Source organism: Spermophilus citellus (assembly GCF_964194105.1).
Source record: "Spermophilus citellus genome assembly, chromosome: 5".
Lineage (NCBI taxonomy): Eukaryota > Metazoa > Chordata > Mammalia > Rodentia > Sciuridae > Spermophilus > Spermophilus citellus.
Genome location: NC_138186.1, coordinates 165,020,377 through 165,041,245, shown reverse-complemented (window position 1 = coordinate 165,041,245; position 20,869 = coordinate 165,020,377). Strand labels below are relative to the sequence as shown.

The 20,869-nt window shown below is 48.7% G+C and overlaps 1 protein-coding gene across 6 annotated transcripts in view; it reads right to left on the bottom strand.

The window, feature by feature from the left end:
* Positions 1-20,769, bottom strand: part of SYNJ2 (synaptojanin 2) — a 103,146-nt gene extending 82,377 nt beyond the window's left edge. For 3 of the 6 annotated variants that reach the window (XR_014022154.1, XM_081295461.1, XM_081295464.1), the window contains exon 1: positions 20,418-20,768. Coding sequence is in view for 4 of the 6 variants with exons in the window: in XM_081295461.1 (XP_081151587.1) it covers positions 20,418-20,544 (127 nt within the window). In the remaining 2 variants the exon portion in view is untranslated. Of the gene's footprint in view, positions 1-20,417 lie in introns of all 6 variants that reach the window. The other 3 variants (XR_014022155.1, XM_081295462.1, XM_081295463.1) reach the window with 2 other exon arrangements.
* Positions 20,770-20,869: the final 100 nt, after the last annotated feature.

Sequence of the window (20,869 nt, the reverse complement as noted above, 5' to 3'; positions counted from 1 at the left end):
TTCCTCTTATATGTAATTTTGTATAACCCTGAGGATCACCTTCCATTTCCATGCGATTTCCCTTCTCACTCCCTTTCCCTCCCACCTCTCATCCCTGTTTAATGTTAATCTTCTTCTCAAGCTCTTCGTCCCTACCCTGTCCTTGGTTACTCCCCCTATATCAAAGCAGTCATTTGGCATTTGTTTTTTAAGGATTGGCTAGCTTCACTTAGCATAATCTGCTCTAATGCCATCCATTTCCCTCCAAATTCTATGATTTTGTCATTTTTTAAAGCAGAGTAATACTCCATTGTGTATAAATGCCACATTTTTTTATCCATTCATCTATTGAAGGGCATCTAGGTTGGTTCTACAATCTTGCTATTGTGAATTGTGCTGCTATGAACATCGATGTAGCAGTGTCCCTGTAGCATGCTCTTATTAGGTCTTTAGGGAATAGACCGAGAAGGGGAATAGCTGGGTCAAATGGTGGTTCCATTCCCAGCTTTCCAAGAAATCTCCATACTGCTTTCCAAATTGGCTGCACCAATTTGCAGTCCCACCAACAATGAACAAGTGTACCCTTTTCCCCGCATCCTCGCCAGCACTTGTTGTTGTTGGACTTCTTAATGGCTGCCAATCTTACTGGAGTGAGATGGTATCTTAGGGTGGTTTTGATTTGCATTTCTCTGACTGCTAGCGATGGTGAGCATTTTTTCATGTACTTATTGATTGATTGTATGTCCTCTGAGAAGTGTCTGTTCAGGTCCTTGGCCCATTTGTTGATTAGGTTATTTGTTATCTTATTGTCTAATTTTTTGAGTTCTTTGTATACTCTGGATATTAGGGCTCTATCTGAAGTGTGTGGAGTAAAGATTTGTTCCCAGGATGTAGGCTCCCTGTTTATCTCTCTTATTGTTTCTTTTGCTGAGAAAAAAACTTTTTAGTTTGAGTAAGTCCCATTTGTTGATTCTTGTTATTAACTCTTGTGCTATGGGTGTCCTATTAAGGAATTTGGAGCCCAACCCCACAATATGTAGATCATAGCCAACTTTTTCTTCTATCAGATGCAGTGTCTCTGATTTAATATCAAGCTCCTTGATCCATTTTGAGTTAAGTTTTGTGCATGGCGAGAGAAAGGGATTCAGTTTCATTTTGATGCAAATGGATTTCCAGTTTTCCCAACACCATTTGTTGAAGATGCTATCCTTTCTCCATTGCATGCTTTTAGCCCCTTTATCAAATATAAGATAGTTGTAGTTTTGTGGATTGGTTACTGTGTCCTCTATTCTGTACCATTGGTCCACTCGCCTGTTTTGGTACCAGTACCATGCTGTTTTTGTTACTATTGCTCTGTAGTATAGTTTGAAGTCTGGTATCGTTATACCGCCTGATTCACACTTCCTGCTTAGCATTGTTTTTGCTATTCTGGGTCTTTTATTATTCCATATGAATTTCATGATTGTTTTATCTATTTCTACAAGAAATGCTGTTGGGATTTTGATTGGCATAGCATTGAACTTATAGAGAACTTTTGTTAATATCGCCATTTTGATGATGTTAGTTCTGCCTATCCATGAACAGGGTATATTTTTCCATCTTCTGAGGTCTTCTTCTATATCTCTCTTTAGGGTTCTGTAGTTTTCATTGTATAGGTCTTTCACCTCTTTTGTTAGGTTGATTCCCAAGTATTTTATTTTTGGGGGGGATATTGTGAATGGAGTAGTTGTCCTCATTTCCGTTTCAGAGGATTTGTCGCTGATATACAGGAATGCATTTGATTTATGCGTGTTGATTTTATATCCTGCCACTTTGCTGAATTCATTTATTAGCTCTAATAGTTTCTTTGTAGACCCTTTTGGGTCTGTTAGGTATAGAATCATATCATCTGCAAATAGTGATAATTTAAGTTCTTCTTTTCCTATTTTTATGCCTTTAATTTCTTTCGTCTGTCTAATTGCTCTGGCCAGTGTTTCGAGGACTATGTTGAACAGAAGTGGTGAGAGAGGGCATCTCTGTCTTGTACCAGATCTTAGAGGGAATGCCTTCAATTTTTCACCATTCAGAATGATGCTGGCCTGTGGCTTATCATAGATTGCTTTTACAATGTTGAGGTATGATCCTGTTATCCCTAATTTTTCTAGTGTTTTGAACATAAAGGGATGCTGTACTTTGTCGAATGCTTTTTCTGCATCTATCGAGATGATCGTATGGTTCTTATTTTTAAGTCTATTGATGTGGTGAATAACATTTATTGATTTCCATATATTGAACCAGCCTTGCATCCCAGGGATGAATCCTACTTGATCATGGTGTATAATTTTTTTGATATGTTTTTGAATCCGATTCGCCAGAATTTTATTGAGGATTTTTGCATCTAGGTTCATTAGAGATATTGGTCTGTAGTTTTCTTTCTTTGAAGTGTCTCTGTCTGGTTTAGGCATCAGGGTGATGTTGGCCTCGTAGAATGTATTTGGAAGTTCTCCCTCTTTTTCTATTTCCTGAAATAGCTTGAAAAGTATTGGTGTTAGTTCCTCTTTAAAGATTTTGTAAAACTCTGCTGTATACCCATCCGGTCCTGGGCTTTTCTTAGTTGGTAGTCTTTTGATGGTTTCTTCTATTTCCTCTATTGTTATTGGTCTGTTTAGGTTGTCTATATCTTCCTGACTCAATCTGGGCAGATCATATGACTTAAGAAATTTATCGATGCCTTCACTATCTTGTATTTTATTGGAGTATAAGGATTCAAAATAATTTCTGATTATCTTCTGTATTTCTGAAGTGTCTGTTGTGATATTGCCTTTTTCATCCCGTATGCTAGTAATTTGGGTTCTCTCTCTTCTTTTCTTCGTTAGCATGGCTAAGGGTCTGTCGATTTTATTTATTTTTTCAAAGAACCAACTTTTAGTTTTGTCAATTTTTTCAATTGTTTCTTTTGTTTCGATTTCATTAATTTCAGCTCTGATTTTAATTATTTCTTGCCTTCTACTTCTTTTGCTGTTGTTTTGCTCTTCTTTTTCTAGGATTTTGAGATGAAGTATGTGATCATTTATTTGTTGGTTTTTTCTTTTTTTAAGGAATGAGCTCCAAGCAATGAATTTTCCTCTTAGAACTGCTTTCAATGTGTCCCATAGATTCCGATATGTTGTGTCTGTGTTTTCATTTAACTCTAAGAAATTTTTAATTTCCTCCTTAATGTCTTCTATAACCCATTGATCATTCAGTAACCTATTGTTCATTCTCCAAGTGATGCATGATTTTTCCTTCCTTCTTTTATCGTTGATTTTCAGTTTCATTCCATTATGATCAGATAAGATGCATGGTATTATCTCTACTCCTTTATATTGTCTAAGAGATGCCCTGTGACATAATATATGATCTATTTTTGAGAAGGATCCATGTGCTGCTGAGAAAAAAAGTGTAACTACTTGATGTTGGGTGGTATATTCTATATATGTCAATTAAGTCCAGGTTGTTAATTGTGTTATTGAGTTCTATAGTTTCCTTATTTAACTTTTGTTTGGAAGATCTGTCCAGTGGTGAGAGAGGTGTGTTGAAGTCTCCCATGATTATTGTATGGTGGTCTATTAGACTCTTGAACTTGAGAAGAGTTTGCTTGATGAACATAGCTGCACCATTGTTTGGGGCATATATATTTATGATTGTTATGTCTTGTTGGTGTATGGTTCCCTTGAGCAGTATGCAGTGTCCCTCTTTATCCCTTTTGATTAACTTTGGCTTGAAATCTATTTTATTTGATATGAGTATGGACACTCCTGCTTGTTTCCGCAGTCCATATGAGTGGAATGATTTTTCCCAACCTTTCACCTTCAATCTATGTATATCTTTTCCTATCAAATGCGTCTCCTGTAGGCAGCATATTGTTGGGTCTTGTTTTGTGATCCATTCAACTAGCCTGTGTCTCTTAATTGGTGAGTTTAAGCCATTAACATTTAGGGTTATTATTGAGATATGGTTTGTTCCTCCAGCCATATTTGTTTATTAATGTTACTAAACCTGATTTGTTTTCCTCTTTGATTACTTTCCCCCCTTTACTGTCCTACCTCCCACTGTTGGTTTTCAATGTTATTTTCCATTTCCTCTTCCTGTAATGTTTTGCCAAGGATTTTTTGAAGAGATGGTTTTCTAGCTGCAAATTCTTTTAACTTTTGTTTATCGTGGAAGGTTTTAATTTCATCTTCCATCCTGAAGCTTAATTTCGCCGGATACACGATTCTTGGCTGGAACCCATTTTCTTTCAGTGTTTGAAATATGTTATTCCAGGATCTTCTAGCTTTCAGAGTCTGTGTTGAGAGATCAGCTGTTATCCTGATTGGTTTACCCCTAAATGTAATCTGCTTCCTTTCTCTTGTAGCTTTTAAAATTCTCTCCTTATTCTGTATGTTGGGCATCTTCATTATAATGTGTCTAGGTGTGGATCTCTTATGATTTTGCACATTCGGCGTCCTGTAGGCTTCTAGGATTTGGGATTCTGTTTCATTCTTCAGGTCTGGGAAGTTTTCTCGTATTATTTCATTGAATAGATTGTTTATTCCTTTGGTTTGGAGCTCTGTGCCTTCCTGTATCCCAATGACTCTTAAGTTTGGCCTTTTAATGTTATCCCATATTTCTTGGATGTTCTGCTGAGCTGTCTATGTTCTTTTCAAGTTGAAATACTTTGTCTTCATTGTCTGATGTTCTATCTTCTAAGTGATCTACTCTGCTGGTAGTATTGTCAATTGAGGTTTTAAGTTGGTTTATTGCTTCCTGCATTTCTAGGATTTCTATTTGTTTGTTTTTTATTACCTCTATCTCCCTGTGAAATTGATCTTTTACTTCCTGTATTTGTTTATGTAGTTCCTTGTCAAAGTGATCTTTCATTGACTGATTTTGCTGTCTCATGTCTCCCTTGAGACTCCAGATCATCTGAAGCATGTATATCCTGAACTCTTTATCTGACATTCCATCTGTTGCAGCTATTACCTCTTCTAAAGTTGAGTTGACCTGCATTGCTTGTGGTCCTTTCTTTCCTTGTCTTTTCATACTGCTTGCGTTTCTTTCTGCTTGGTGAAACTGTTGTGTTTTTGAAATTTTCCCCCTATTTATTTATATTGCTCTTGTATAGTTGGGAGATCTCCCTTGCAGGGCGGGTAGTGGCTGTGCTCCTCCTCTAATTAGGGTGATCTATCTACCACGCTGGTTGGTCGCAGGTCTGCCCACCCTGCGGGCACGGGTGGCAGCTCTGCTCTGCCCCCACTCCAATTGTGGAGACGTAACTACCACGCCCCCGGGTCGTTGGTCCTGATCCGGATGTGGGCAGCAGCTCTGCTCCGCCCCTACTCCAATTGGTGTGACGTGTCTACCACGCTGGTTGGCCTCTAAGCCTGTTCCGCCGGTGGGTTGCAGTTCTGCCTACCTTGCGGGCTCGGGCGGCAGTTCTGCTCAGCCCCCACTCCCAGTGGGGGTACCTGACTGCCTCTCCAACGGGTCGCTGGGCCTTTTCCAGACACGGGCGGCGGCTCTGCTCTACCCCCACTCCAACCAGTGTGACGTGACTGCCTCAGTGCTACTTGTCCACCCACACTGGCAGGCTGCCGGGCCTGTCCTGCCAGTGGGTCGCAGGTCTGCCTACCTTGCAGGCTCAGATGGTGGCTCTGCACAGCCCCCACTCCAAATGGGATGATTTGACTACCGCGCCGTCAGGTCGCTGGTCCTGTTCCAGGCGTGGGCGGCTACTCTCCTCGGCCCCAGCTGCAGTTGGGGTGTCGTGATACCACGCCGGCAGGTCACTTGGCCTGCTCTGGGCGCAGGCGGCAGCTCCACTCTGCCCCCCAGGCCCCCACAGCACCCAGCAGGACCTGGACCGAGAAGCAGTCCCCGCAGGTTCCCCAGCCCTGGGCCAAAGCAGCTTCGGGAGCCAGAACCCGGCCTCTCCGATCCCAGCCACGCTCCGCTAGGAGCAGGCTCCACAGAGCGACCCCCGCGGGTTCCCCAGCCCCAGGCCAAAGCAGCCCCGGGAGCCCGAGCCCGGCCGCTCCAAACTCTCCCAGCTCGGTGCACGCTCCGCTAGGAGCAGGCCCAAAGACACAGTCCCCGCGGGCTCCCCAGCCCCGGGCCAAAACTGTTCCGGGAGTCAGAGCCCAGCCGCCCCTCAGCGCACGTTCCACTTGGAGCTGGCCTCAGCACGCAGTCCCCGCAGGTTCCCCAGCCCTGGGCCAAAGCAGCCCCGGGAACCAGAATCCAGCCGCTCAAAGCCCGGCGCACGCCTTGCCAGGAGCGAGCCCTGAGGAGTATTTTCCTCAGGTTCTCCATTCCGAGCCTGAGCGATCTGTCTGCGAGATACAGGCAAATACCAGCCTGAAATCACCTGTTCCATAGTTGAATGAGCTGAGATCAGTAGAAAACAGGGATGATTACATCAGCTCTCCAAGATGGCGGCTGCTGTCCTCCTCCGTGGTCCGACCGGTGTCGAGAACCGAACTGGACCGCTTCTCTCCTCTGTCTCAAAGCCGGAACTCAGCACTAAGCACGGCTATTGCACCACTGGCAGGAGCCCCCAGAATCTGCATCGCTGTACTCCCGCTCCGGTACCTCGCCGCTACTCAGCAGACTCCATCTGCGGGGCGGTCCGCCGACCAGGCTCTGCTACCCTCCGTGCGGAGAAATCGCCCGCGACCGAGCCCCCGCAGCCAAACCCCGTGCGATGTAAATCCGTCCTCTAGATTCTGGAGCACCTCAATTTCACTGGAAATTCCCAACAAGGTAGCCTTCAGCCGTTTCACCTCGTCTTTCTCCTGCACAGTGACGCGGCATACTGGGGTGATGCACTCCCATCGCCGCCATCTTAGCATTCCCCTCAACACTTCTTATGGTTAAAAAAAACAAAAAAAAAAAACAAAAAAAAACAACTAATTGACAAACTGCCTCTGGACAGAAAACATCCATAAGTGAATCAGAACCTCAATGGGACACCCGGCTTGGGGCCTCAGGGGTGACCTTTGTAACGGGACATGTTTGTGAGCCCTGAGATCTATGTATACACAGTTTTCATAAGGAACCTGGACCTGTGGGGCTACTAGACTGACAGCCATGGTGCTGTCCCTGGCATGAACCACTGTGAAGACCACACTCCCTGGACGAGGAGCAGTGGCCTGTCCTGCCGCCCTCCTCCTTTGCTCAGGGACCTGCCAAGCAGGGCTGGGCATTCTGAATGTTCACCTGGATAATGTTCACCTGCACTGTCCACTGGGCAAGGCCCCTGAGCAAACCCCGGCCCCTCCTGGACCGAACCCAGGGCCGGGGCCACTGAGCTACGACCCCAGCACCATTCCCTTTCTTTCCTCCTTCCTTCCTTCCTTCCTTCCTCCCTTCCCTCCTTCCTTCCTCTCTTTCTCTTCCTCTTCTTTCCTTTCTTCCTTCTTTCCCTTCCTCTCTCCCTCCCCTGCTTCCTTCCTTTCAAGACAGGGTTTCATAAGGTTGCTGAGGCCTCAAATTTGCAATGCTCCTGCCTCGGCCTCTCGAGTTGCTGGGATTATAGCTATGCCATTGCTCCCAGCTAGACTTTTAAATAAACAAGTACTCCATTCACACAAGTCTGGGGGACACAATCCAGTGCCCATGCACCGCTGTGGCTGTGGTGGGTAACAGAACACACACACACGGTATTCCATTACAAAGAAAGGAAAGCAGGCAATGGAACAGACCACAGGCCAGCACAGCTACCGAGCTCAGGAAGGTCCAGCTGAAGTCACCAGGCTGAGCCCTGGATGCGGAGGAGGCAGCCAGGCAGACCCCGGGGAAGGGCGCTGGGGGCAGGTGGAATAGCAAGAACAAGTCAGGCTGCTGGGGGCGGGGGGCAAGCCCTAGAAAAGGAGAAGAAAGAGCAGGGCGGAGTGGGCCGGGTCTGCAGGCCTCACCAGCAGCCATTGGGCTAGTCGGGAGGCAGCTGCACCACGCAGAGAGAGGCTGGGTTCTGGAGGTGGCTGCAGAGTGGCTGGACCTGCTGGGGTTTAAGAACAGAGAAGAACCAGTACGATTCAGGTCATGCATCTGCTGGTTGGGGTTTCCAAGAACCCAAATGGGAGGGGAGGGTCAGAATTTTCAGGTGCAGGAGTTCCAGACACACTTTAAAACCAGCCTGTTACACTTAACATAAGCCCTCTGCTGGAACTTGGCTGGATTTTACTCAGGGACCTGTGTCTATGGATGAAATGGAACGGGCCTCTTCACAGTCCTGGTGGTCCCACCCCAAGAACATGGTGTCCCTTCCATGGATCCTAGCGTCCGTCAAGTTGCATAGCCTTCTTCTTCTCAGCCTCACATATTTCATTTACTCCCAGAAACTGTGGAGAGGGGACCTTTTCCCCCACTGCACCCTCTAACTGGTGAATGCTGGTGTATGGGAAGGCCACTGATTTGGGGACACTGAAAAGCAGCCCATTTATGAACTCACTGTGAGAATGAACCACTATCCAGCTTATCTCATAGCCCTGGGGTCACCAACATTCTCCACTCTGATATCACCTACTTGCCCTGAGTCCATCTGGAGAACACCAAATTAATCCCAGACCCAGCTCTCTTATCATCCACACCCAAAGCCTTCCAGGGCACAGGAGGGGAAAAACAGGAGCCAAGATGGCAGCCCTCTAGGAAGGCCCGCGGCTGGGGGGTTCCCCAAAGGACCTTTGCCATGGGACCCCATCAAGTCTTGCTTCTGAACTTATTTGTCTCAGAAGGTAACATTCCAATATGCTCTCAGTAACCAAATTTTCCTGACAGCCAAGTGAACCAGAAACCTACAAGGGAAGTGTTAGCAAGTCAAGCCCAGAAGGCCAGGAGACGTTGTATGCACAGCAGAATTTCATTCTGTTTCCCCATTTCATATATCTGGTCTTACGATTCTGATCCCATGTTTTAGAGATAAGCTACAAACATAGCTCCATAGTGGACAAAATAGTTCATCACAGAGTTGGGGACACATTTTCTTGAATGGGCTGCATGTGTATCTCAATTTAAAAGCACTTGCCTCACCTGTGTGAGGCACTGCTACAGATCCTCAACACCACTTAAAATCATTAATTATATTTTATATCCAATGGAAAGTAATATTGTTTTAAAAAATTAGGTGGAGAATAGTCATTGCATTCTGTAAGATTCCAGACATTCATGAAATTAGAACAATGACTCTTTTGGTTCAATGTGTTATTTTTTATCCTTAAGCTGACAGGACAAAGGTCTTTTAAGTTTTTTCTACTTGTCTAGCATGCTCAAGGCTTGGGTTCCACCCCCAGCATGCCACAAAAAAAAAAAAAAAAAAAAAAAAAAAAACCACAATCGGAAATCTCATCTCCACCACACAAGTCAGGGAGCTTTTACCAGGGTCTCCCCAGGGCAGCCTGCAGCCAGTAGGGAGCCTTGATGAGTTAGGAAAGGGCCCGAGGGCAGATCTGGACACAAACTGGCAGCTTGGAAAAGTGGGCAGGGAGAGGGAGGAGGAGCCCCTATCCTGGACCCCAGGGGACCTTATAGGAGGCCAAGACTTCTGTGTTACCACAGAGACTCTGGGGTACCCCCAGAATCGAACCCAGTGCCTTTTTAACAACCTATTCAAAATCACACTTCTTACCTGTCAGTAAACAGCAAAACTAAAATAGAAGGGAAAAAAAGTTAAGTTCTATTGCTTCAGGGTTAAAATCAACTTATAGAACCAGACAAAGTCTTTCAGTCCTCATTCAAAGGGACTGTTTCCATGGTTGGTCTGGACGAAGCAGGTGGCCCTCTGAAACATAAGATTCTGCTGGCCGGAGACGCATTCCAACATGGAATTTTTCCTTACACCTCCACCCTGGCCCCCAATTACCACCCAGATGTGATTGAGACCTGGTCCCCTGCCCTCCTGGTGGTCCCAGGGACAGGAGAGGCACAGGCCAGCCCCCCCCCCGCCCCATGGACCATTACAAGGGCCTGGCTGGGGCCCAGTGGCAGCCAGTCACCCCAGCCCTGACTTTCTAATATTCCTTTCTTTATCCACACCCCCGACACTGAGAGCAAGCCTCACTGTCCTGCGCCCAGAGCACATGTCCTGCTGCAAGCAGCTCATCTCTGCCAGCAACATGCCACTGGGCTCCATTGAGTCCTGTAGCAGGAACCGCAGAGACCCTCCTCTCTTAAAGTGTCCACACTTTGTCAGCCACTGGCAAGACTTCTGGTGAGGCCAAGTTACAACAGACGAAAAAAGATCACACATTCCCAGGTACACGAACTGCCCCCTCCCTAGCCAAACGGCAGCCCAGTTATTTTATTTTTTTAGGTGGATCTTTATTTTTTTCATTTATTTATATGTGGTGTTCAGAATCGAACCCAGTGCCTTGCACATGCTAGGCAAGTGCTCTACCCAGGGGCTTTCAAGAAGTATGGACTGCAGCCCCCCAACTCCACCTCAAGCAACTGAGGCACGGCTTGCATACAACCCGAGCCCTCCAGTTATTTTTTTAGCTGTACAATAATGAAACTTGGACTCTTGATAATCTGCCTGAAGTTAGCACAGTTTATAATACACTAGTGAACACTTTACTTGGTGTTCTATTTAAGCTGAAAGTGCCATTGCTTTTATAAGTTTTTGCAAGTGATAGGGACCTGGCAGAATCTGAGAGAATCTCATGTATTTTCATTAACCCATAAGTAGAGATCAAGGAAATCACAGAGCACGAGATTTCAAGGCTGAGCTCTGACTTTCTTATAAGGAACCTTGCCACATCACTTCTCCTAAACTTCTCCTAAATTTCTGGATAGTTTAAACTTGTAGGTGAGTGAAGTAGTGATGTGCATATCCTTGGTGATTAAGCCCCCCTCCCCGCTCACTCCCCCGTCTCCTCTCTCCCCTCCCCTCTCCCCTCTCTCCTCCCTCCCCTCCCCTCCCCTCCCGCCCTCCTCCTCCTCCTCCTCCTCCTCCTCCTCCTCCTCCTCCTCCTCCTCCTCCTCCTCCTCCTTCTCCTTCTCTCTCTCTCTCTCTCTCTCTCTCTCTCTCTCTCTCTCTCTCTGTAATGGGGATTGAACCCAGGGGCACTTCACCACTCAGCCACATCCCTAACCCTTTTTAGATTTTATTTAGAGACAGGGTCTCATTGAGTTGCTTAGGGCCCTGCTAAGTTGCTGAGGCTGACTTTGAACTCGTGATCCTCCTGTCTCAGCCTCCTGACCTTACAGATATGCACCATCACACCCAGCTCTTTTTAAACACACACTGGAGGTCTGGGGATGTGGGTCAGTGATAAGGCTCTTGCCTCACATGCATGAGGCCCTGGGTTCAACCCCAGCACTACCAAAAAAAAGGTACATGTAATCTCAAGAACAGGAAAGGCAGTATCAATTGAAATTCACTTATTTTCAGATAAAGATTCCAAGGTCTGGAAGGCTTGGTTGTCTTTCCCAAGGGGGACAGCATAAACAGTTCAGGTCTCTCCCAAGCCGCTGATGAACCTTAGCTACATGCGGTCCATGGAACAGCATCACCCAGGGGCTTTCAAGAAGTATGGACTGCACCCCCAAACTGCACCCCAAGCAACTGAGGCACGGCTTGCATTTTAACTAGACCTCCAGGTGGTATAGTACCGCAGTCTGGCTGGGCACAAATCACGAGCCACTGAAGCAGGAACAAACTTTATTTCTGAACTCCACCAGCACACTCCACACACGCTCCCGGGAACTCCCCCGAACACCACGCGGCTCCTCCACGAACCAGCAACCGGAAATATCCCTCCTCCGGCACTTCCCCAACCAATGGAAACTCTCCGGGAATCCCCGCGAGAGCTCAAGCGGAACTCAAGTCACCTCTCAACCACTACTCCTGGCAAAAATGCCATGCGTCATCCGACCCGGCTGTGGCCCTCAACAGTGTAGACAGATGGTCAGTTTTCCAAGCAGTACTTGTTGATTGACAAGGAGGAGAGAAGGATTCAAAGTCAAACCTCTGAAGGCTAGGTTGTCCCTCACCTGGTCACTGTGGTCACAACAGTCACCACTATAGGAAATGTTTGTAGGCCAGAGGGTGAAGCAGGCAGCAATCTCTCTTCAAAAGACCCACAGCTCCAGTATTTGCTTTTGGCCAGGCACACGCTTCCTCTAGGGAAGAAAAGGTTGGTGACTCTACAGCTGGAGAGAGGCTGGGACCAGGATGGCAGAACAGCACAGAGACGGGTCCCCAGAGCCCAGGGCTGTTCATCCGTGTCAGCTTCACCTACAGATGGAGCAGCCACCTTTGTTCCCTGCCGTCAGCTGCCAACAGGCGGAGGAGGAGACAGGGGCTTGGGGGTGGGATCCACTGGGCATCCTAAGGTCAGCTCCGAAGACAGGAAGGAAGCGTTTATTTCTTCTGAATAAGATCGCTTCCACCAGTCAATGCCAAGTGGTCACAACACCGATGCCTGCCTCTGTGTTCACGAAAGGCCAGCTGGGCGGGAAAAACCAGGACTGCAGGGTCACCTTCCAGCTGCCAGCCCAGGCCTCCACTGGACCTCAGCAGGACAGCCTGTGGAGCTGAAGCAGGCAGAGCGCATGGGACCAAAGTTCCATACGGGTGGGGGGGGGCCCATGGCCAGCCAAGGGCGGAGGGGAGGGGAGGGTCGCTGTCCCCAGGGTGTGCGTGGCTTCACAGATGCACTCCAGGGACTCCAGAGACACAGCGCAGAGGCTCGCCATCACACTAGGAGGGGTTCCAGGAAAGCAGGACGGATGGCCATCAGCCTGGGGGTGCCAGGCAGACTGGGCACAGACCCAGGAAGAGAACGAAGTGCCAGTTCCCGTGACATCTCACACCTCACCAGGAGCCCCATATCCCCCAAAACTGCCTTAAGATTAAGCTCAGACTTCCACTTGTGTACTTAGAATCTGCTCTTGCAATCTGGGTCATGGGTCCCACCGGGAACACGCTGCCCTCCAGGGCAGATACTCATCAAAGGAATCCTCCGGTTCTGAGGCATTTTCTGAACCAGGAAGCTTTACCAGCAAGTGGCATCCTGCCAGTCTCTTAATGCCACAGTGCAGATGGCTGTGGCCCACAGGACCAGCCAGGTGCGCACAGCCTTCCTGTGCGGGCCCTTGGAGAGGTGCTGGCACCTGCTTAGCACCACCTTGGTGCAAAGCATGTCCACTCCCCTGGCAGAGCAATTCCTGCCCAGAACAGCCAACAGGGGCAGGTAGGTCTGCTCCTACAGCGTTTGGCACCTCGCTTAGGGACTTCTCCCATCTCAAAACCCAGGAGCCCTCACGGATCACCCCGGAGCCCTTAGGGATCACCCCGGAGCCCTCAGGGACCACCCGGCTCAACACTGCACCTATCGGACACTCCTCATGTTCTGAATGTTCCCCTGGAGCCTGGGGTCCTCTTCCTCTGCACTGGGGGATCGGGCTCGTTCTTCAGCACCCTGAGGCCGCATGGGGCTCTGTGCCAGGCGCTGGGACATCCACATGGAAGAATGGGACCAACTTGGGGACCCAGATCTCCCTCTTGGAGCATAGGCTTGAAGCCTGCTCCTTCTCAAACATCGAGCTTGCCCTTGGTAAAGTTGCACACCCCACCCTCAGAAAGTGGGTGATGGGATCCCCAAGTACGAGCCTCCTCTATGAAGGCGTGTGTCAGATGAAACCCTGCCACAACTGGAGGGACCGTGCTGGTGCACCACAGTCACCTGCAAGCCTGTCTTCCCTGACTGCACCGGAGTTCAAGACCCAAGAGAAGGGGCTGGGGTTGAAGCTCAGTGGCAGAGCACTTGCCTAGCGCACGTGAAGTACTGGGTTCGATCCTCAGCACCACATAAGAATAAATAAATAAAGTAAAGGTCTTGTGTCCATCTACAAGTACAAAAAAAAAAAAGACCTGAAGCCCAAGACTGTGGAACAGGCTGAGTCTTTTCCACACACCAATGTATTTATCGTTTTCACTAAGAAAGAGAATTTTTTAAACAACATTTATTTTTTAGTTGTAGATACAATACCTTTATTTTATTTATTTATCTTAATGTGGTGCTGAGGATCGAACCCAGGGCCTCGCACATGCTAGGCGAGTGCTCCACTGCTGAGCCCCAGCCCCAGCTCAGGGAAGAGAATTTACTGAACACACTGTTCACTGGAGCCTTCAGGCCTTCTTCAAATCATGACTCTGCCACAAAGTTGAGGCGGAAGCTCTGGCAAATTCTTATGCCTTTCTGTGCCTCAGTTTCTCCAAGTGTAAAATGGAGGTCATTAGCCCCTGCCTCATTGTAAGGATCACATAAATCAGTCTGTGTAAACTACCTGGAGCAGCACCTGGCGTATGGTAATCAAATAGGAGCTACTGCCAAGTTGAACCAGAGTTTGTTTAACCAGTAAAACATGCAAAACACCGAGAGATAAACATCCTTGAGCGAGACGGGCTGTGATCTGTGACTGTTCCTGAGATGAGCTTCTGCAGGTGGAACTCAGGACCAGGACACGCACTCGGAAAGGTTTTCATTCACTTGTCTAATTTTCCTTGAGAAAGAATGACCCCCATTTACTTGCAAGTGCTGGAGAGCCCCCTCCAGGGGGCCTGGAAGGCAGGCAGCCCTCACCTGGGCTGTTTCCTGTTAGAGGTGGACCCCATCTGCCCCCACTCAGCCCTGGGTCCGCTGGCCTGGGGAGCAGGAAGGGCAAGCAGCTCGGGGACTTGGTTTTTCAAGCATTCAGCTTGGTCAGGAGCAGACATCCTCCCAGCTGGATCTGATTTTGCCTCCCAGCAGGCACACAGCCCGGCCTGGAAGTGGTAAGTGAGTGCCTCCAGGGGTTGAAAGACAATTCAAGTGAAAACAGAAACTAGTTCCTGTCCTCAAGCAGCAAGGCCACAGAAACTAAGCACCCAAGGATTATTCCAGAAGTGAGCCCCAGACTTATGCAGGTACCCAGAGCAGGCCCACAGAATATCTGCAGGGTCTGGGGCACAGTACCAGTGGTGCTTGGCACCCTGCATGCTTTCAATGAGGCTAACAAACTGTTAAATAAAATACATTCTCCCCTCCTACCTTGAGAAGCACACTCCCAGGATGAACTGGAAGGTCAGGTCCCCATCCCAGCCTGGCCCCTTCTCCTCCACTGCCTTCCCCAACGGGCTTCATACCCCTCTTTGTGCTCACGGGTGGACACCCAACCAGCCTGGCTCTAGTTCTTTTTTTCTTTTTTTGCACTGGGGATTGAACCCAGAGGCACTTAACCACTGAGCCACATCCCCAGCACCGTCCCTGGCTTTTAAAAAAATTTTGAGCCAGGATCTTGCTAAGTTGCTTAGGGCCTTGCTATGTTGCTGAGGCTGGCTTTGAATTTGTGTCCTTCTGCCTCCATCTCCTAAGCCACTGGGATGACAGGCATATGCTGCTGTGCCTCACCTGGATCCAGTTCTTATCCCTCGCCCTAGGGTCCCCAACTTTCAGGCCTGGGGTGGACACCCCTGGGAGGAGCCCTTTGCCCCTGAAGCAGGAAGCAGGCTAAGGAAGCAGGTTGGGCCATCTGCATAGCAAACTCCAGGGTACTGAGTAGCAGGATGTCGCCCAGAAGAACAAGCACAAAGGTCAGGTGGCCAGGGCTCCTCTGTCCTCTCTTGTGCAAGGGCCAGGGGTGGTGCCACTGGAGAGCCCAGACCTTCTCCTCCTGTGCCCACCACTGCTGCCCTCTGGAGTGCCCTCTTCTTCCACCCTGTGGCTCTTCCACCCTGTGGCCACTGTGCTTTGAAACATGTATCTTGTATAGAACCTCAGAATCCGTTCACACCACCATTTCTGCTGTTGGTCACAATGACATCCATCAAGTAAACTGTGAACTTATGTACCCTGGTGACTATGGTAATGATAGCCTATTGGGATAGTTCAAAATCACTAAGAGTTAATTTTAAATGGTCTCACACAGAACAGGTATTGAGGTGGTGGATATGGTAATCAGCTTAATTTCATCATACACATGTCCACATCACTTTGAACCCCATAAATAGAATTTGCCAATTTACAATAAAATAAAATTTGAACTTACATATATAAATGCAAGTTAAAAAAAAAAAAGAGCCAGTCCAAATAAATCAAAATCTTGCCTGGCATTGAGAAAACTAAATTTTAGGAGATTCATTTTTTTTTTTTTCATTAAAAATATAGGGACAAGGGCTGGGATTGTAGCTCAGTGGTTGAGCGCTTGCTTGAGCACTACATAAAAAGAAAACAAAGAAACTGTGTCCATCTATAACTAAAAAAATAATACAGCAGCTGGGGCTGTAGCTCAGCAGTAGATCACTTGCCTAGCACATGTGAGGCCCTGGGTTCGATCCTCAGCACCACATACAAATGAAGAAATAGAATAAAGTTTAAAAAAAAATACAGGGAATTTGACACCATATGGGTAACTGTCAAGAGAGAGAGAGAGAGAGAGAGAGAGAGAGAGAGAGAGAGAGAGCGCGCGCGCGGGTGTGTGTGTTGGTCGATCGATCCATGGAGATTGACTGTACTTTTGTGTATGTGTAAACATTTACATAATTAAAAGTTAAAAACAAAGTTTTTGGGACAAGCAGCCAAAACAAGAGCCTGGCAAGATCTGAAATCTGAAGTCACAATCAAAAGGACAAAGTTAAAAAAAAAAGACCACAGGGAGAGGACACATCAGCTGCTCTGCATTTCTGTGAACATCATTGTGTTGACAAGACCTACAGCCAGGAAAGGGGCCACAGGAGTTCTGAGGCCAACTGGACCAAGTCAGGAGCCCAGCCCCCCACCCCCCACCTGGGCGTCCACCTCTGTCCAGGAGCATTCCCAGATTGGCCACCTCTCAGGTTCTCTCCAATGCTCTTAACCAGTCAGGCTTCAAGTCACTGACCAAATAATTCCAGCCATGAAGCCCAAGCAAGTGACCAAGGCAACAGTCCATGCCAAGGCTTCTGAGCGGGCTCTTCAGCCACCTCACCCTCTCCAGCCAAGCGTGACTGTGGCCTCCGTGAAAACTCGGCAGCTGGGAAGAGCAATTGCTCAAAGAAAGGCAGGGACATGCACTAATGAAGTCTCCCAAGCCTCCTTCCCCATTCTCCCTCCTGCTGCCCACACTCAACAGTAACAAGGCGGGGGGGGGGGGGGGAGGTAGGGTACAGGCATAAACCCACGTGTAAACATGGGGACCTGCTGGCTGTTTGGAGAACGCTGAACTTTGGAGCATTGAACTCCATCAACAACCAGCACGCTTCCCTCCATCTGGTCCATCCAAAGTCTAAAAGAGGCAGCCGCAAAAGACCAGTGCTTCTTGTGTGGATGTGTGAACAAGAGAACATCTGGATGCTGATTCTGGATAGGGGCAATGGATGCTGGATTGTCATCTACATAGAAGATGGCAGTACTGGGAATAGAACCCAGGGGCACTCTAACACTGAGCCCCATCCCCAGCCCTTTTCACTTTTATTTTGAGACAGGGTCTCACTTGGTTGCTCAGGCCGGACTTGAATTCAGTATTTGCCTGCCTAAGCCTCTGAAGTTGCTGAGATTACATGTGAGCACCACTACATCCACTTGGTGAAAACCTTTTAAACTGGTGCCCATACCTTTCGTTTTTCTGTCTCTGGAATTCCTGCTCCCACTGATCCATTTAAAAGATTCTCAGCTTAATTCTTCTGGAAACATGAATTTGGAACTATTCCTTAAACAGTCTTTTCATTAGCAGGTTAGGTGGCCTTGTACGGAGAACATCTGCCAAGTTCACTGGAAGAATAGGAGGACAGGGGGGAACAGGTGAGGACAGGCTAGAGCAGGCCAGAGGGAGAAGTCCAACTGCCAACCAATCATGCATCATCAGCTTTCCCTGTGAACACCAATAAAGACCCAAAACACTAAGAACCGCTGAGCCCTTCCAGTGACAGACGTTCCTCAAACTAGAATCCTTGGGGTGAAATGTGCAGGAAGGTGCTGGCAACCCGTGCTCATGGTGGGAGAGCCAAGCCACCTCATCACCTGTTGACCCCAGTAAAAGCAGTAGCGTGCACCTGACACAGGGCTGGGCAGGCTTTGGAGCCACGCGGGAGCCAGGAACACCATGACCCACATGGCAACAGCCCATACCTCTAGTGTCCTAGGCTCCTGTTACTCACTGGGGACATCCATCACAGAAAAACCACAACCAAAGAGAAAAGGAAGCTGTCCCCACCCCATACTCTCAGGGAAAGGACAAGTGCACTGTCCCTGCAAAAGGAGAGATGCAACCTTCCTGGGGGCAGGGGGAGCCCGCCTTTCACCTCACTGAGAACAGCAAAGCACAGCAACTCAGCTGGCCAGCCCTGGAGCACAGATGGGAATTTCAAGGTCAGTGTCCATGTATCCAATGTGTGCACTTAGGGTGTCTTCAAAGTTTGAAACAACTTCTAGTCACTGAACACTCCCTCAGAAGCCTCTGGACAAGGAATACCATCAAAAGGTACAGCTGCTTTTTAAAAATAGTTTCATTTCATTTAATTAAAAAAAAAACAATCTTTAAAAGCATAAGTATTTAGCCTGCGGTCTACCAAAAAACAAATGATAGGTTAAGAGACAAGTGTGGACTGCACATGAGCTAAGGACATGCCAACTGCTTTCATCACCTCTACTATAAACCCAGGGCGCTGCATCACCAATGCCAGGGAAAGGCTCCTCAGCCCACAGCCCATTTCCACTGGAAGACACGCACTCTGCTGCCTTCATTAATCATTTAAAAACCTTCACTTTAGAAAAAGTATTTTTTTGTTCCAAGTGGCTTCAAAGGAACCCTTAAATGTGTATGAACCTTGCCTTATGTCACTGTAATCCAACCAAAGGATATTTTAATCTTTTTGATGAAATGGTAGTTTTGTGTCATGAAATTAATCTCTCAGTTTTGATAGATATGGTATGAAGTAGACAACTAAAATGGAATGGAAATTTCTGTGGTTTTCTTTCAAGGCCATAACAAATGACCAAACTTGGACTTTTCAGGACAGAGCCCAAAATGGAATAATCTGATAATAATTTAATCCATGATTTGCTACACACTTTGATGCAAAGAATACTGGAGACACTGTTTCAGTAATCAAGTGACTGAAAGCAATCCAGATAATTATATGTTAAATGATCCAGGAAACAGAAGTAGAAGAAATGGTGCTGTGGAGACACACACACACACACACATATATATATGCACACAGTCCTGTGTCCTAACTGGAGTTGATGCATATAAATGTAAAAACAAGCCCAGAGGGCTGGGATGTACCTCCGTGGGAGAGCACATGCATGAGGCCCTGGGTTCAATCCCCAGCACCACCATAAAACACACACACACACACACACACACACACACACAATTGGAGACATTTATGAAGCACTGCTTGAGTGGCAGTTGTATTTGCTGAACATCTTACGTACAAGTGAACAAGTGATTCTGCACTTGGTGAGCTAAGAACACCAGAAGATGGTGCAGCTGGACACCTCTTGTAAATCTCTCTCCAGGGTTTATGATGACAAACCCAACAACCCCACCTGATGTCACTGGCTTTGGTGCCACCTAGAACCTTCTTCCTGAGTGCTGGCCACAAAACCAGGGATCAGGAAGCATGAATTGTATGACACTATCAAAATGGCCACACACAAGTCAGGTGGACTATGTCACCCTGAGCAAATAAGTGTCTTAGCATCTTCAGGCCTCAGTTTGCTTGTCTGTAATATGCGAATGACAATAATGGTTTTGTAAAATTGTGAAAATTAAATGAGATTATGTCTCCAAATCCTCAGCATCATGCCAGTTTAAAGGTTTCTAAGCCCAGAGGTGAAATATGCTGGCTTGGCATCTTCTAACATCCAGCATACAGGTAAATTCACCAGATAGTATATTTGCTTCCAAAGTCCTATATGCCAAAGTAGTGAGGCTCTCGACCAAGTATTAACGTAAGTCAAAGATGCCATCTGTGGTTTCCCCAGAGTCTGTGTTTCAGAGCTTGGGTCCCATCCCCTTTGGGAGTGGAGCCAAGCCAACACAAACCTAAAGGCAATCACTGGTTTCATCAACAGGTGCACAAGAAAGAGCGCCAGGCCCAGCGCTGGGCCAGGACTGCCGGCTCCTAAGTCAGTCCCCTGGGACCGTCGTGAATCTGCAACGCGCTCTGACTCAGCGCCAAGCGTAAAAAGTCGGAGCCGCCTCTCCAAGAACAGAGCCCTCGGGGCGCGCAGACGGAGACCCCGGGTGCCCGCCGTGCGCCACCATGCTCAGCCAGGGGTGCTCGCGGCCATCCCCTGCGCCCCTTCCTCCCTAAAAGCCACCCGCCTCCGCGCGATCCCCAGCCCTGGCGGTCCCCGCGCCTTCCAGGACTGACCCCTTGGGGCAGGGTCTCCCCAGGTCCCGGGGCAGGCAGGCGCCCGTCCTCCCAGCGTCACCGCCCGCGGGCGGCAGGGCGAGGGCGCGGCACTCACCCAGCGTGGCCACCGTGCCGGCCTCGAAGAGCAGGCAGTCGCCGCGGCCGCGCGCCTCCAGCAGCACGCTGCTCTCGCCCGTGGCCTCCAGCCGCGCCAGCAGCCGCAGCCCTTTGCTCAGGGCCATGGGCACCGGGTGCGCTGTGAGCGGGAGCCGGGCCCGTCCGGCCCGAGGGCGCGCAGCCCGCGACGGCTCCTCGCGCTCCCGCAACTTCCAGGAGTTTCACTTTGCGCCGCCCTCCCGCCCCGCCAGGCTCCTCCCCGGCCTCCTCCCGGGCGGCCTCGCGGCCTCCTCCGTCGTCGCCGCCGCCGTCGCCCCGCTGAGCCGCGCCTGGGGCAGGTGAGGGCGCGCCGCCGCCTCCCGGGCCGCTCCGCCGAGGCGCCGCGCTCCCCCCAGCGGCGAGGCAGCAGCGCGCGCGCCGGCGAGGACGCGCCCGAGGCCCGGGTGGGCG